This window comes from Esox lucius, chromosome 2, assembly GCF_011004845.1.
Source record: "Esox lucius isolate fEsoLuc1 chromosome 2, fEsoLuc1.pri, whole genome shotgun sequence".
NCBI classification, from domain to species: Eukaryota; Metazoa; Chordata; class Actinopteri; order Esociformes; family Esocidae; genus Esox; species Esox lucius.
This window is the reverse complement of record NC_047570.1, coordinates 30,134,494-30,152,226: the sequence shown is the minus strand read 5'-3', so window position 1 is coordinate 30,152,226 and position 17,733 is coordinate 30,134,494. Positions and strand designations below refer to the sequence as shown.

Below are 17,733 nucleotides of genomic sequence, written 5' to 3'. Positions count from 1 at the left end.
GGGTTGAGAGTAGTGCACTCGGAAATAGTGTGCCATTTGGACTTACGGTGGCGTGCTCTGAGACGTGTACTCCATTGCCTTATCCACATAAAACACCAAGTCAGGCCTATTCGGGCTGTCTCTCACTTACTCCCACTAGTGTGCACTTATAGTATATCACTCAAGATTCAGTGTTGGGGTTTTTCTGTGGGCCTGGATAGGGGTACATTACATTGTCTCACTATGTTGTCGTTAACCTGAACCGAACCACCTGATCCATGAATAAAGGGCTTTGGGGCCCGGAGTTCAGTTTTGAGAACCACAGGTCTAAGCCATATGGTTTTTAAACCTCTCCTCTGGGAACACCTGCCATTTCATGAATTTGATCTATTTCCCAGCTAGCACACCTGCTTCAACTTGACAACTCATCATAAAGTGAATGAGCTGGTCAATCATATGAACTAGTTCAGGGCTACAGCAGCATTTTCAAAGAGTTCGCAGAGTAGAGTTTAGAGAAGAAACTGGTTCATGCTATATGATCGAGGTTGTCAAAACATTTCTGAAAGACTCCCACGTTTCACAATTTAGTTGTAACCCTGATCCAACTCATCTAATTCATCTACAAAGGCCTGACAATTAGTTGACTCAGGGTTGAGAAATAGTTCTGATTGGGGAGAACAAGTATTTGATAAACTGCCGATTTTGCAGGTTTTCCCACTTACAAAGCATGTCGAAGTCTGTAATTTTTATCATAGGTACTCTTCAACTGTGAGTGACAGAATCTAAAACAAAAATCCAGACAATCACATTGTATGATTTATAAGTAATTAATTTGCATTTTATTGCACTACATAAGTATTTGATACATCAGAAAAGCAGAACCTAATATTTGGTACAGAAACCTTTGTTTGCAATTACAGAGATCATAAGTTTCCTGTAGTTCTTGACCAGGTTTGCACACACTGTAGCAGGGATTTTGGTCCACTCCTCCATACAGACCTTCTCCAGCTCCTTCAGGTTTCGGGGCTGTCGCTGGGCAATACAGACTTTCAGCTCCCTCCAAAGATTTTCTATTGGGCTTAGGTCTGGAGACTGGCTAGGCCACTCCAGGACCTTGAGATGCTTCTTACGGAGCCACTCATTAGTTGCCTTGGCTGTGTGTTTCGGGTCATTGTCATGCTGGAAGACCCAGCCACGACCCATCTTCAATGCTCTTACTGAGGGAAGGAGGTTGTTGGCCAAGATCTCGCGATACATGGCTCCATCCATCCTCCCCTCAATACGGTGCAGTCTTCCTGTCCCCTTTGCAGAAAAGCATCCCCAAAGAATGATGTTTCCACCTCCAAGCTTCACGGTTGGGATGGTGTTCTTGGGGTTGTACTCATCCATCTTCTTCCTCCAAACATGGCAAGTGGAGTTTAGACCAAAAAGTTATATTTTTGTCTCATCAGACCACATGACCTTCTCCCATTCCTCCTCTGGATCATCCAGATGGTCATTGGCAAACTTCAGTTGGGCCTGGACAATGCGCTGGCTTGAGCAGGGGGACCTTGCGTGCACTGTAGAATTTTAATCCATGACGGCGTAGTGTGTTACTAATGGTTTTCTTTGAGACTGTGGTCCCAGCTCTCTTCAGGTCATTGACCAGGTCCTGCCGGGTAGTTTTGGGCTGATCCCTCACCTTCCTCATGATCATTGATGCCCCACAAGGTGAGATCTTGCATGGCGCCCCAGACCGAGGGAGATTGACCGTCATCTTGAACTTCTTCCATTTTATAATAATTGTGCCAACTTTTGTTGCCTTCTCACTAAGCTGCTTGCCTATTGTCCTGTAGCCCATCCCAGCCTTGTGCAGGTCTACAATTTTATCCCTGATGTCCTTACACAGCTCTCTGGTCTTGGCCATTGTGGAGAGGTTGGAGTCTGTTTGATTATGTGTGTGGACAGGTGTCTTTTATACAGGTAACGAGTTCAAACAGGTGCAGTTAATACAGGTAATGAGAGGAGAACAGGGTTCTGTGACGGCGTAGTGTGTTACTAATGGTTTTCTTTGAGACTGTGGTCCCAGCTCTCTTCAGGTCTGGGAGAGCCGGAATTCTTACTGGTTGGTAGGTGATAAAATACTTATGTCATGCAATAAAATGCTAATTAATTATTTAAAAATCATACAATGTGATTTTCTGGAGTTGAAGTGTACCTATGGTAAAAATGACAGACCTCTACATTCTTTGTAAGTAGGAAAACCTGCAAAATCGTCAGTGTATCAAATACTTGTTCTCCCCACTGTACCTGTGGTAGAGGTCTTCATGGTTCAAAAACATTTGACCTGAACCTAGTGGTTCATATATATTCATATCCGACCCAACAAGTCCCAGTATAAAATATATATCTTTTTAAAACTGACCCGATTTGGTTGCTAGTTGGGACAGACCCAAATCTGAACATGATTTGGTACTGTAGGCTAGGTATTGCACCTTAATATATTGATACTGTATGCTTCAGTTTAAAATGTAGCTGATTGTCTGGCAGGAACGAGTGAATATAGCCTGATCATTTGAATATCAGTTTCGAAAAATTATAATTTAGGTCGTAATAAGCTGTGTATTTCCGCTAGCCATTATAATACTATACACCACAATTGAAACAGTCGGTCTGTTCAAGTATAAGCAGGTTTAATTTACACCCTCTATGCCGAGCAATTCCCAACTCAGCAAACAATAGTCCTAAAAACACTCTGGACTGACAAAAAACTTCTGGGGCCAGGGCCAGCTGATGTCTTTTGGTGCCGGTGTCTGCAATGGCCAAACCCAATTATTATTCTCGGAATTGTTCTGAACCCGTAGTTACCAGTATTATCTATTTGGGCACGGCATCCGAAAACGGCTCTATTCGTAACAAAGCCAATCTAAAAGCCTATTTCTGGGCACGGCGACCACACAAGCATTGTCACTGGGATGTAAAAAACGAGCTCACATTTTATATTACTGTGCAAACTTGCTAATTATGCTGCTGTTGCGAGGCGGCTGTCACTGCGTCTTTGGTCAATTTTTCGGGAGAAAGAGAGGGTGCCAGTTCTCTTGTTGTCCTTCTACAAAATTGCTGGGCCAGTCCCCATTTCCATATGGCAGCCTTTCTCAGCCTTTCTCACTTCATTTACAATCTTTAGAAGCTTGGAGAGTTTGCATTTTTCTTCCGCAATATTCATTACTCTGCCATGCGATAGATATCCAGCCTCAGCAGCTCAGCAACACGGAGCACACACACTTGTTTTTTTGGTGTGCAACATTGTGTTGGCTACATTACATCTTGGGGGCGACATACAAGGGTAGGGTTAGAATAATTACACTGAACGCTCATAATTTTGTTCCCAGGCACTTCTGGACAAATTGCAAATAAGGTCGGGACGAGGTAAGAAGCTGAGTAATGTAGGAACTAACACAACTGGGGTGCGCAGATACATTGATCATTTTCACGCTGCTTGTACAGACCATCTGAGAAACACCACACTGACCTGTATGGACCACCTGAAAAACACCTCACTGCCTGTACAGACCCCCTGAAAAACACCACACTGCCTGTACAGACCACCTGAGAAACACCACACTGCCCGTACAGACCACCTGAGAAACACAAGACTGCCCCGTACAGACCACCTGAGAAACACCACACTGCCCCGTACAGACCAACTCTTAAAATGTATTTTTAAGTTTCTTGTTTTTGAGTGTTTTGTATTCTGTTGATTTAATGTGAGGGTCTGGTTATTTGAAGTATTTTCGTTATGTACATTCAACCTATGAGCTATAAGGTGAAAAGTTAAATCTCAGACTAAGAGCCAGAATAACAAACACAGAAGAGGTCTGTATCTCCCCAGTTGTTTGTTACTGCTGTAAAAACCTGGATAATAGTGGCCCAGTATTCCAGAGGCCCATATGTTTGGCTGTGAATCTCCTTTTAAACCTAATCTCAGGAGCTTTTGGTCTGATAGTATGGACATAGTCCATCAGCCTTGTATCAGGTAGGGTTTTATGGTATTGTTTTGAAGTGACTGTTTTGTAATAATTTATAATTATGCAAATTCTGGATCAATTAAAACAAACCAACGTGTACTGTCAGCCATTCAGACATACTAAAACATACCTTCTGTTTGTATCTCTGCAACCTAATTTAATCCGGCTTTTTACTGATACTCTACAAGGTTCTGTTCATTATACTCCCAATGGAAGAACCTGTTGTTAAACACGGGAGTGAACTGCCTACAATTGCTCCGAAAAGAAAGGCTGATCTTAATTTTCCACAAGTGTTGGTACGGTGTACCCTACTGAACATGACCCAGCAGACATCTCGTCCACTGCTTCATGGGCGAGATCATAATGTACGTAAAAGGCTTGTTAGTTTTAATAGCAGGAGAATATTGTAATTGGCACTGTTTACTGTTGCGAATTACATTTATGAGAATTTGAATTGCATCTGTGTTTTGCTTTCCATAGCGAAGAACACAAAGAATACTTAGTAATAATTTTCAATGCCATGTTTGTGAAAACAATTTGATGCTTATATTTTTCCCCGGGGTAGATCAGCCGTGATCAAGCAGCCATTATCCATCTGTAAAACCTCTATGTTAACATCATTTCTACTCATTTTTTTTAAGCGTGTGAACACACACCCACCTCACACAGACACACACCCACCTCACACAGACACACACCCTCCTCACACAGACACACACCCACCTCACACAGACACACACTCACTTCACACAGACACACACACTCACTTCACACAGACACACACCCACCTCACACAGACACACACTCACTTCACACAGACACACACACTCCTCACACAGACACACACACTCCTCACACAGACACACACCTACCTCACACAGACACACACCCACCTCACACAGACACACACCCTCCTCAAACCCCCCCAAAATGACGATGCTACTTATTAGCTAGCATTTAGTTTCTGCATCTCTGATCAGTTCCGTTCACAGATGTGGAAACATGGTAAACATTATGAAACAACCAATCATCTCCCGCTACCCTTTTCTTTCTCTCTTCCTCTATCTCCGGCTCTCCCTCTTTTTCTCTCCACTCCCTTTTTGCCCCTCTCTCCTCCTGCCTTGCCTCCTGCCCCGCTCCTCCCCTCTCTCCTCCTGCCTTGCCTCCTGCCCCGCTCCTCCCCTCTCTCCTCCTGCCTTGCCTCCCGCCTTGCCCCCTGCCCCGCTCCTCCCCTCTCCCCAGGTGGGTGACTGCAGAGTGGAACCAGTGTTCGGTGACGTGCGGCAAGGGGCTGCAGCTGCGCGAGGTGGGCTGTGTTTACCAGTTACAGAACGGCTCTCTCATCCACACCCAGGACCGGTACTGCCAGGGGGGCAAGCCACCCGCCCTGCAGGGGTGTGAGGGACGCCACTGCCTCACCATCTGGGAGGCCTCCGAGTGGTCCACGGTCTGTGTGTGTGTGTGTGTGTGTGTGTGTGTGTGTGTGTGTGTGTGTGTCAACGCATTCATGGGTGCATGTATGCTTGTGTTTGTTTGTGTGTACACGTCTGTGTTTATGTATGTGTGCGTGTCCATCTGTCTTTGTGTATGTTTGCGTGCGTGCGTGTGGGTGTGTGTGAGTCCTTTTGTCTGTGCGTGTGTCTGTGTCCACCTGTCTTTGCGTGTGTGTGTCCATCTGTCTTTGCGTGTGTGTGTGTCCATCTGTCTTTGCGTGTGTGTGTGTGCGTGCATGTGACCATCTGTCTTTGCGTGTGTGTGTGTGCGTGCGTGCGTGTGTCCATCTGTCTTTGTGTGTGCACGTGTTGTGTGTGGGTGCATGCGTGTGTGAGATACAGAACATTGTCCCAGAAGTTAGAGTGAGAGCAGTGCGGCAGTAGTTCATAAATATGGAGATCTGTCTCTCCCCTCTCTTCACTGAAGAGGAGCTGGAGTGGGTTAGAGAGGGGAGCTGAGCATCCACCTCGGGAGCCTTCCAAAATGACTAACACTCGGCCCCCACTCTCACTCTCTCTATCTCTTTTGCTTTTAATTTCTTTCTCACTGCCTTTTGTTCTCTTTTTCTTGATCTCCTTTCCTCTCTCCAGTGCTCCTCAGACTGTGGCACCGGGGTCCGTAAGAGGACAGTGACCTGCACCAACCCCCAGGGGCGCTGTAACCCGTACTCTCAGCCTGCCGACCAGGAAGCTTGTGAGGACCAGTCCAAATGCTACGAGTGGAAGACTGGGGATTGGTCCAAGGTATGGGCCACACCCCTCCACACTAACACACACCCCTCCACGCTAACACACACCCCTCCACGCTAACACACACCCCTCCACGCTAACACACACCCCTCCCCACTAACACTCACACCTTCACGCTAACAAACACCTCCACGCTAACACACTCACACCTCCACGCTAACACACTCACACCTTCACGCTAACACACACAACCTCCACACTAACACACACCCCTCCACGCTAACACACTCACACCTCCATGCTAACACACACCCCTCCACACTAACACACACCCCTCCACACTAACACACACCCCTCCACACTAACACTCACCCCTCCACACAAACACACACCCCTCCACAGAAACACACCCCCCTCCACACAAACACACACCCCTCCACGCTAACACACACACACCTCCACACCTCTCCACGCTAACACACACAATTCATTGACAAGCTATTTACAGACATCTCACGTGGGGAGAGTACTCTCAACCCAGATGCCCCGTCCAATTGAGTCATCCCTTCCTGTGACACAGCAGTGTAGTTGATAACAACGCTGTGCCAACTTCCTGATGGGGGCATCTTGACAGATAGCACTCCCTCTGCCTGAGTCCCAAATAGCAACTTAAATCCAATTTGATTGCCCCCATCAAGAGTGTGCCAAAGCAGTGCTCACAGTAGTGTATAGGGTGCCATTTGGGACGTGTGCCCTGTCTGTTGGACGAGCGGGATGATAGCACCTTCTATCAGTGTCTCACTCACTCTGCTGGCTCACCTTCACATACGCATAAAGCTCAAACTTACACACTCTGGTAGAGAGAAGAACTGCAGCTCCTTGCCTCTCTGTGTCTCCTCTCTCTTGTCAGTCACCTCCCTCACCACACAGCCGCCTCTCCTCTCCCTCCCCTCAGTCACCTCCTTCACCACACAGCCGTCTCTCCTCTCCCTCCCCTCAGTCACCTCCCTCACCACACAGCCGTCTCTCCTCTCCCTCCCCTCAGTCACCTCCTTCACCACACAGCCGTCTCTCCTCTCCCTCCCCTCAGTCACCTCCCTCACCACACAGCCGTCTCTCCTCTCCCTCCCCTCAGTCACCTCCCTCACCACACAGCCGTCTCTCCTCTCCCTCCCCTCAGTCACCTCCTTCACCACACAGCCGTCTCTCCTCCCATTCTTCTTCCGGGGGCTTGACAGTAGAAACCAGGGTCAAGTCCTTTGCTGTACTGTAGCTCTTTTCATTAGAAAATCACTTTGAAAACAAAGAAAACGATTCAGCCAAACAAATAGGCATCTGGCACTTCTTAGGCAAGGTTCTTCCACTGTTCGGGAAAAGTAGCAAGGTGTCTAACTTCCTGCCAGACAGTAAGTTAGAGAAACTAGCAGACATGCTACAGAGCTCTTGTTTTGGCACCTCATTGTCTTAGAGTACTCTACCCACTGGAGCTGGCAGTAGTTGACTCCTTTGAGACCACATTGCCAATGGCACCCCATTGTTTTAGTGCACTTCTTTGGATCAGGGTGCCATTTGGGATGCATGCTCCAATCTGAACATTGCTTTCATCTGCTCCACTCTGCTGTTGGCAAAAACAACACTTTGGATTCACATGTTCAGTAATTGTTCTGTTTATTTGCTTGTCCCCGTAGAGTTCATTTTAATACTCTCTGGGACGGTTTCACGGACACAGATTTAGCCTGGTCCTAGACTAAATAATCCAGGACAATAGAGACTAGGCGTAGTCTGTGTTTGTGAAACACGCTTCCTGAGTTCAGTGTACATGCCAAGTGTTTCCTCTCAAAGATGCTTCCTAAATTGCACCGTAGTCTCTAGTGCGCACGTTATGAATACAGGTCTGTGGGGCCTGGTTATAAGTAGAGCTCTATATAGGGAATAGATTGACATTTTACCTGGAAATGGTTACAATATTCCACACAGTATAACATCTTATTCCACTTAAAGTACTGTAGAATGCAAATGGCAGACAGCCCTTGGAATGCCTGTAGGCCAGTCACCCAGATCGGGAAATGCAATTAAATGTTAATAATACAATGCTAAAAGAATACTACAGTCAAACACCATGCTTCATCAAGACAGTTCGGGGACTTTTTGAAAACCTGACTGCTGACATGTACTACTTTATTTATTTAGGTTACTAACACAATTATACAGTTTGGCTAGCTGTTTTATTTTAAAGCTGTGTGAGTTACAGACCTTGAGGTATGGTGACTATACTGTATCCAGGCAAATGGGGTGTGAAATATGGGCTTCATGACTTCCTTATCAAAAACAAGTATTGTTTTCACGTTTTTTATTAGAATGACAACTTCTCTGTGCATTTGATTTAACATTGCATGGGAGAAACCTTACAATTATAACTTTTTTATATTAGAAAAACTCCAGCTAGTGAACCTCAGCCAATTCAACATATTCGATTGACTCCAGCACTAGCTTATTCAATAAGGTTTTATTAGTTGTCTGGTAAATCTGGTTTGTTGGTTTGCTAGTATAAATCAAACAAGGCTGGGTTGTAATCAATGATGGGTCTTGGAAAGAAGTCTACCGAACTGAAAATATACAATTCCTTCAACAGCAGGTCTCCATTTTCCAGTCGTAAAAAAAACTGACCCAGTCTGTTTTTGACATGCATGTACTTCATCATTTGGCCTTGCTACCAAGTGTTGCACTCAGTCACTTGATTCTGGGTCGGATATTATTTCACCATTCTAATGGTTAAGGTTGCGATCTGGTAGAATATGTCTGTAGATCTGGAATTTTCTAGGACGTTTTATGACTGACTGTCAACCTGGAGGGCACTGTCTAAGCCTCTGGGTCACAACAGCACATTAGGGGGTGGGACCCATAAATCACAGTGTGGAAGCAGGAGGCAGGCAAGTGTGTCCCCTCAAGATGCTTAGGAAGGTGCACTTTGCTCTCCACTGAATGAGAGAGAGAAGGCTTGAAATTGCCTCATTCGAGCACAGATCTAAAGCAGGATCCGATTAGATTATTCCCAATTCTGTAACTGTTTGTCTGCTGAAAAAATGTAACAGCCAGTTGCTAGGGGCAACTTCAACTTTCACATGATGGAGTCTCCCTGACACTGATTCCTGATCAGTTTTGAGTATCTGTCCTAAATGCTTGGAGTAGGGGACTTAGTACTGTGTGTGTTTTTGTGGACTCACAGCCCAGTTCTCATTAATAGTAATCTCCTCTAAGCCTTTATAAGAACATTCTAGGGGGTTGGTTAGTCCAAATAGGTTTACTACTGAGCTGTATTGTATTAAAACCAGTTGTACTCTCCACTTTCTCACCCACATTATACACTTCACTTGAATCCACAGGTAAAAAACATTCAAATAAGTCAGGAGACTCTTTGGCTTTCCAAATCGAGTCCAGGTCTGAAGTCACCTCCTCCAATTGTTAAGTCACAAGTTGAGTTGTGAGTCTATGGCTAAAGCCTGAGTCCCACTGCTATACTTCTGATCTATGTGCTCCAGTCCAGCATCGGTTCCACATTAACAACAAAATTAATTTACAGTGTATATCAAATGTCTATGTATATCAAACAAGCCACTTTTGTTGATGTAAAAGCTCAAATCATGCCAGTTCTTTTTTCACCTAATATAAAGTGTTATAACCAACTACAGTGCTCAGAAAAATGAAGGGAACACTTAAATCACACATTGGGTCTTGATGAACTGAATACATTTCTAAGATCAAAAAGATCAAGATATTTCTAAGATAAAATCATTACTGTGCATCGTGTAATTTTGTTGAGAACAATGACGTCACAATGGTCAATGGAAACCAAAATCACCAACCGATTGAGGGCTGGATTCAAACTCTCACCGAAGATCAAAGTAAACAATTGAAATCACAGGCTGTTCCAATTTGCGTGAATTTCATCAAGGCAACTCATATTGTGACTCAGTAGAGTGTATGGCCCCCACGTGCCTGTATGCCCTCCCAAAAACATATGGGCATGCTCCTGATCAGACGGTGGATGGTGTCCTGGGGGATCTCCTCCCAGACTTGGATCAGGGCATCAGTGAGCTCCTGGACAGGTATTGGCGCTACTTGGCGGCGTCGGATGCACTGATGCATAATGTCCCAGAGGTTCTCAATTGGATTCAGGTCTGAGGAACATGAGGGCCAGTCAATGGCATCAATGCCTTTTGGAACTGCCCACACACTCTGGCCACATGAGGAACCCAAGGCCCACTACACCAGCTTAAGGTCTGACGATGGGTCTGAGGATTTCATCCCGGTACCTAACAGAAGTCAGGGCCCTCATGCCACCCTCATTGAGTGTGTTTTCCGACAGTTTGGTCAGAAACATGAACACCAGCAATAGATTCAAGTAGAATTCAAGTACTACAACGGTTTCACTACAAAGTCATTGGCTATTAAGTATACAAATAGAGACCTCTGCACATAGCAACTCTGCCCATGTCCGCTGACATGAACTAGTGGCCCTTATGTAGGTCTGCAATCTGGGAGCCACATACTGTCAGCTTTTGAACATGGCCCCTTGCACTGACATCCCAGGCTGTTCAGGGATGGTATGAGGGGCTTGTCATTAAAGCCCTGCTCCCTGTAGTTGTCAAATGAGCTGCCCACTTCCAGGATGAGCACCTCTCAGTGTCCTCCACCGATAACAACGACTACAACTTCACGCTATTTCAGTACACTGATTTGTGTCTCATTTCGCTGACGACAAGTTGGTGAAAATCATGCAATTCTATGGACGTACACAAGCGCTGGTTTGTTAACTAACAAACACAGTTAGTTAGCCAGCCCCTTTAGTTAAGTGTGTCTTTATTGGAAATGTTTCTCCAAGCTAAGAAAACCTTTTGCATCAGAGGGAAATTCAGCTCAGCACCTGTTGTGGAGCAATTTACCAAAGATTGAGTTTGGAAATGTCATCTCTTTCAATTTGTATGAGACACACATGCTGATTTACGGTGACAGTGACACATTTCCAAGTAATACTCGAAACATGTAATTTGAGGGAAATTGCTGTTTCTTGTCTGGCAGAAGGATGCATTGCAGTCATATGCTGGTCACACGTAGCTCAGTTTGTGGAAAGTGGGGCTTGCATGATAGCGGGTTTGATTTGGAAAGAAGAACATCGTCCTGAGGGATCAGGTCAATTTCCAATGTTTATGCTAAGGCCACGGGTTTGTTATAGGCCATTCTACACAACTTACAGTGAACCACCTACTGCTTGGGCGTTTGCTAATGGTTCCTGCTTGGTGATGGCTCCCTCTGACCATAGCTTGTGACTCTGTCATTATTGCTTTCACCCATCTGTTTTCTTTAGGACCACCAACACAGGATAGATAGGTAGCTTCTGGACCAAAGTACTAGTTCCTGTGTGTGAGTCAGTCACTCTGGTCAAGTGTGCACTATTATATTATACATTTTACATTTACATTTTTAATTTACATATGTTTCCATTTATATATATATATATATATATATATATATATATATATATATATAATTTCCTGTTATCCAGAAAAACAGTTAGTGATTAAGATAGCTTACACAGTGGGAGAACAGCACATTACAGTAATATTAACCACAATTTACTCTAGGAATTAACTATCATCAAAGTTTAGTTTTACACCCAAACAAATAAATTATAACAATAAATAATAAATTGCTTGCATTAGCTCATGAAAGGCGATGGTATGGACATGGGCTGTGAAGTTTGTTTTATACTTTTTAAGAAGTATGGGTTTTATATGTCTCCAGAAAATGTGTCAGAGAATGTACTGTCTTAGCTTCAAAGTTAAGCTGGTTTTAGCATTAGGGGCAGGGGGATTGTAGGTAACATGGCCAAGAGACCAGAAGCATTAGCTCGAAGAGCTCAGGTAGGATGAGATTTGAACTTTGCCTGAAGGTACAGTAATGAAAGAGCAGTTCCATCTCCCCTTAAAGTGTGAAGCATGGTATGTAAATAAGTAGACCTTAATCCTAATTTAAATGCTGTATATACTTTATATATATATATATATATATATATATATATATATATACACACAGTGGGGAGAACAAGTATTTGATACACTGCCGATTTTGCAGGTTTTCTCACTTACAAAGCATGTAGAAGTCTGTACTTTTTATCATAGGTACTCTTCAACAAAAATCCAGAAAATTACATTATATGATTTTTAAGTAATTAGTTTGCATTTTATTACATCACATAAGTATTTGATACATCAGAAAAGGACCTTGAGATGCTTCTTACAGAGCCATTCCTTAGTTGCCCTGGCTGTGTGTTTCGGGTCGTTGTCATGCTGGAAGACCCAGCCACGACCCATCTTCAATGCTCTTACTGAGGGAAGGAGGTTGTTTGCCAAGATCTCACGATACATGGCCCCATCCATCCTCCCCTCAATACAGTGCAGTCGTCCTGTCCCCTTTGCAGAAAAGCATCACCAAAGAATGATGTTTCCACCTCCATGCTTCACGGTTGGGATGGTGTTCTTGGGGTTGTACTCATCCTTCTTCCTCCAAACATGGGGAGTGGAGTTTAGACAAAAAAGCTCTATAAAAAGTCTAAGAATAGTGTAACTTCTTTTCACCCGTTTTTGACGGGTTATTATTTTGCTTTTATCCATTTTTGAACCCCTTCATTGAAAAACAACATAAAGTGTCTGCCTTCAAAGAGCTCTTGTGAAACTTATGCATAACAGAGAAAACATTCCAACGCTGTAGGTTCCTAGGAATGAGTGTAAATTATGTAATTGTTATTTACAGGATTTCTTCCTGGAACTTCTCAGTCTAATTCAATTGTAATGGGCATTGAGCCAAGTAGATTCTTTAGAGTGTGGTGGTCACTGTGATATAAAACAGAAAGGAGTGATGTCAGTTTTCCGCGTCAGCACATCAAACCACCTCAAAAGGTTTATATATTTTCAATTAAAGCCGACTGAGACTGACCTTTAACTGTTAACTCACGCCCCCAGGAGAGGAGCCTTTGATTGGCCTATCAGATATTCTGTAAGAAGCCCTTAACACAGCATGCCGTGGCTGGGTCAGGGGTGGGGTTCGGAGAAGAGAAGCAGGGCTGGGGGCTTGGTGGTTGGATGTGGGGGAGTCAGAGAAGGATAGGGCTGGTTCAGGGGGTTTGGGGGAGAGGAACAGGCCTGGTTCAGGGGGGTTGGGAGAGAGGAACAGGGCTGGTTCAGGGGGTTTGGGGGAGAGGAACAGGCCTGGTTCAGGGGGGTTGGGAGAGAGGAACAGGCCTGGTTCAGGGGGTTTGGGGGAGAGGAACAGGCCTGGTTCAGGGGGTTTGGGGGAGAGGAACAGGCCTGGTTCAGGGGGGTTGGGAGAGAGGAACAGGCCTGGTTCAGGGGGGTTGGGAGAGAGGAACAGGGCTGGTTCAGTGGGTTTGGGGGAGAAGAACAGGCCTGGTTCAGGGGGTTTGGGGGAGAGGAACAGGCCTGGTTCAGGGGGTTTGGGGGAGAGGAACAGGGCTGGTTCAGGGGGTTTGGGGGAGAAGAACAGGGCTGGTTCAGGGGGTTTGGGGGAGAGGAACAGGGCTGGTTCAGGGGGGCTAGGGATGAAGAGCCCAGTATGGATCAGTTTCAACTAATGACTGAAGTGACTGCCTGTGACCAGTCTGTGAATTAATTTGACCACTGCAAAGCAACTGAGTAAACAGGAAACTAGTAAAGTTGTAGTGGATTCCTGCTATGTTAGGGATCCAATGAATGATCTCATAGATCAATAAGTACAGTAGATGTTTCAGAGAATGTTATTTTTGCTTGTGTTTGTTTGTAAATGTTGTGATAGGTTGTGTGTGTGTGTGTGTGTGTGTATGTTTTAGCATTGATCTGTGATTGTGTGTTTACACAAACATTGCTTGGGTGTGTATCTGTGTCTCTCTTCGGGGCCTTATCTCATATACTTATCTCACTGTGTGGCACTCGCTTGATCTTGATCATGTGCATCAACAGTAATGAAAGCTCGATGAAAAGAACCCTCTGAGCCCTCCGAGAATCCTTCCAATTACCTACAGAGATGGGCGATCACGATAATCGTCTCGTTTCAGCTCTGTGCCGGCTGGTTCATGTAGACAGTGGTGTCAAGTGAACACAGCTCTCTGTCAAACACTGAAGCCATGAGAATGGCTTCTGCTAATTGCTGTTCTGGGAAATTAATGTTACATTAGTCTACTTGAATGGAGGGCTTGGGAAGCTCTGTTGCAAAGTGTTCACCATTGGACACGGACAAGGCTGTGGGGTTCTGAGGCGCTGGCGTATGTAGAACAATCACAGTCGACCTTGGTTTGGAATGTCACGTCTCTTTAATTTGCCGCTGTTTCGGTTCTCATTGCTGGTCCCTTTCGGCAAGCCGCTTACCTCTTCGCTGTTCAAATACCTGATTCAATAGCTGGACAGTGTACGGAGATGGCTCCATTAGAATGAGTCTCATTTCTGTGTGGGTGGATACGTTTCAATTCGAGCTGAATGGGAAATGTTCTGCACCAACACCATGAATACATTAATCACCTATTTCCTTTAGATCTGTTATAGACAAAGGAGTAAGGTCTAGGGGGAAGGGACTAAGGACTAAAATGGAACTCGTCCCGACAACCATGGCTTCCATACCTATCCAAAACGCCAGTAGGATATTTCAGAACATCGAAAATCAGTCTGTTCAAAGATAGAACCTCTATTTGTAATCAGGTCTTTTTGGGTTTATTTCAACACGTCGCGTTCATCAGTATGGGTACACGTCCAGATGACCAGTGGGTCAGTAAATACAGATGGGAACAGGTGGCCAGCGACAGCTGGAGTCTAGATCAGCCACACGACCAGGTGGTCTGGAGGCTGCGACAGCCGGAGTCGTCAGAAAGAATCGAAAAGCCTGACATGACGTGATGCACCCTCTTAAGGGCAGCATGGGGGACCGCATGCCAGTGACTCTGCCCCGTAATAGCATGGGAGAGAGGCAGCCCCTGTGGAGGGGAGCCACCCCGGCGGAGACAGCGAGGTTTGTTTGTCCTTCCAGTGCCTACCTTCGTGCTCAAGGGCTAGACCACACATAGTTATAGTTCACACGGAGGCGATTAGTCTTCTAATGAAGACTGGTTGGTTTAGACTGAGCCTGCATCCCTTCTGTGGTTTGGCACCAAAGGTTTCTGGTTACACAAAAGGTTTCTGGTTACACAAAAGGTTCCTGGAACAGAAAGGAGGCCTGCGGGTTGTGACCATCGCGTACAAAGAGGCATGTTGGATGGCTGGAGCAATTCAGATAATTAAGTAGAATCAAGTCCATGCAATGCTTTGTAAGTTGTCAGTAAATGACAGTAGCTTTAACAGGAATCCTGCTAGGAGATGTTTGCACTGGTGTAATAACAATGTTTGTTTCTGGGAATGACTTTAGCAGCCATATTTAGCACAAGTTAAAGTTTATTTAGTGACTTTTTGGGGTAGCTGGAGGAAGGAGCATTGCAAAAGCTTGAAGCAACATAAGCCTGGATGACATTTAATAAAAATTATAAAAAATTTCAGATTTTTTACAATGTTGTGTCTAAAAGCTGCCCTTGAAATGTATTTCACATACATTATATGCATAAAAGAGCTGTCATCGTCCAGAATGACACCTTGTTCCTTAGGTTTTTGAGGATTAAATGCAACATGGTACTCTTGAGGATAATCTTTTAACAACACCAGGAAACAGAAATGGACGTCCACTCCGGCAGTTCTTTCACTGAGTTTCATTCACTGAGTTTTGTCTCTACAGTGACAGCATGCTCCCTGTCAGGTTTGTTGTAAGTGCAGTTGTCGTGTGTTGACAGTGCTCGTCATCCTGTGGGAAAGGCCTGCAGTCCAGAGTGGTTCAGTGTATGCACAGAGTGACGGGTCGCCACGGCAACGACTGCCCTGCCCTATTTCGACCTCCTACCTACCGGCCCTGTCACCAAGAGGCCTGCAACGAGAAAGTCAATGTCAACACCATCACCTCACCAAGATTAGGTAACCTTGTGTGTGCGTGTGTTTGTGTGTGTGTGTTTGTGTGTGTGTGTGTGTGTGTGTGTGTGTGTGTGTGTTTGTATGTGTGTGTGTGTGTGTGTGTGTGTGTGTGTATGTGTGTGTGTTTGTATGTGTGTGTGTGTGTGTGTGTGTGTGTGTGTGTGTGTGTGTGTGTGTGAATGTGTGTTTGTATGTGTGTGTGTGCATATGTGTGTGTGTAAGTGTGTATATGTGTGTGTGTGTGTGTGTACATGTGTGTGTGTATGTGTGTATGTGTGTGTGTGTGTGTGTACATGTGTGTGTGTATGTGTGTATGTGTGTGTGTGTATGTGTGTGTGTGTGTATGTTCACCCTGTTTTCACCCTGTTTTCACCCCGGTTCCCTCCAGCTGCTCTGACATACAAGTGTACGGGGGACCAGTGGACTGTGTACTGCCGTGTGATCCGGGAGAAGAACCTGTGTCAGGACATGAGATGGTACCAGCGCTGCTGTGACACCTGCAGGGACTTCTACGCCAACAAAACACCCCGCCAGAGTTAATGGTCGCGGCGCTCACTCACGCACACCGCAGACAGACGCACAGGACGTGCGCGCGCACACACACACGCTTTGCCCCGAGTGACAGGACTCCAGACGTCTTGGTAACACTTAACTTATAGCCTGCGGGTATGTTTCTAATACCTTGTAGCATGGATGAGCCTTTATTATTTGATAATAAGGTTTGTAATGTTAATATTATTATGTTATTATATATATATATATATATATATATATATATATATATATATATATATATATATATATATATATATATATTATAATAAGGTTTGTAATGTTATTATTTTGTGTTTCGGCTTTGATTCTAAAGGACTGCTATTTAGTCAGGATAATGAGATGATAGTTAGATATAAAGTGTCACGTCAAGTCTTTATGCCAGCTGGCTTTCAGTGTTACTTTTGGTTTTATTGAATTACGAGTGTTTTTGTTAGTTAACGTAGAAAGTTGCAGTTTTGGGAGAAGGAAATGCAAATAAGTGCCTAGGCCATTTCAAGAGGGATCATAAGCTTGCGGTTGTCATAAAGACTTGAAAACCTTCTTAAACTTTTCCAATTGCTGTAAACCAAAGCGAGAGGCTTTGAGGTCTAGGGAGTAAATTGGGAGTTAGCCTGACGCGATGGCTTGTATGGTTCTGTTTTATTTAGCACTTGTGGACAGTCTTGGCAGATTGTCTGTAGATGTTGAATGAACTTTCCGAACAATAGTACCCGCTGAATCTAAGAATACAGCTATGGTGGCTGAATATGAGTAATTGTCTCTTACCGACAGATAGTATTATTTACGTACTGTTCTCACATACATAAAGTATTGTGTTATTTGATGTTACAAAGATGCAATTAACATGTAATAACTCAAACATAGTCTGCAAATTATCATCTGCCTGGGACCATGCAGATAAAGTGGGAGCACGTAATCTCTTTTGTCCTGTTCAACTGGCCCTGTATTCTCCGAGCGACTGGCTGGCCACCCGCT

General features: G+C 44.7%; 1 protein-coding gene across 2 annotated transcripts in view; it reads left to right on the top strand.

Moving 5' to 3' along the window:
- Positions 1–16,893, top strand: part of adamts17 (ADAM metallopeptidase with thrombospondin type 1 motif, 17) — a 113,408-nt gene extending 96,515 nt beyond the window's left edge. For both annotated transcript variants that reach the window (XM_010876778.3, XM_020053303.2), the window contains 4 exons: positions 5,229–5,433; positions 6,071–6,223; positions 16,029–16,206; positions 16,592–16,893. In XM_010876778.3, the coding sequence (XP_010875080.3) occupies positions 5,229–5,433; positions 6,071–6,223; positions 16,029–16,206; positions 16,592–16,743 (688 nt within the window). In that variant the 3' untranslated portion in view covers positions 16,744–16,893. The remainder of the gene's footprint in view (positions 1–5,228; positions 5,434–6,070; positions 6,224–16,028; positions 16,207–16,591) is intronic.
- Positions 16,894–17,733: the final 840 nt, after the last annotated feature.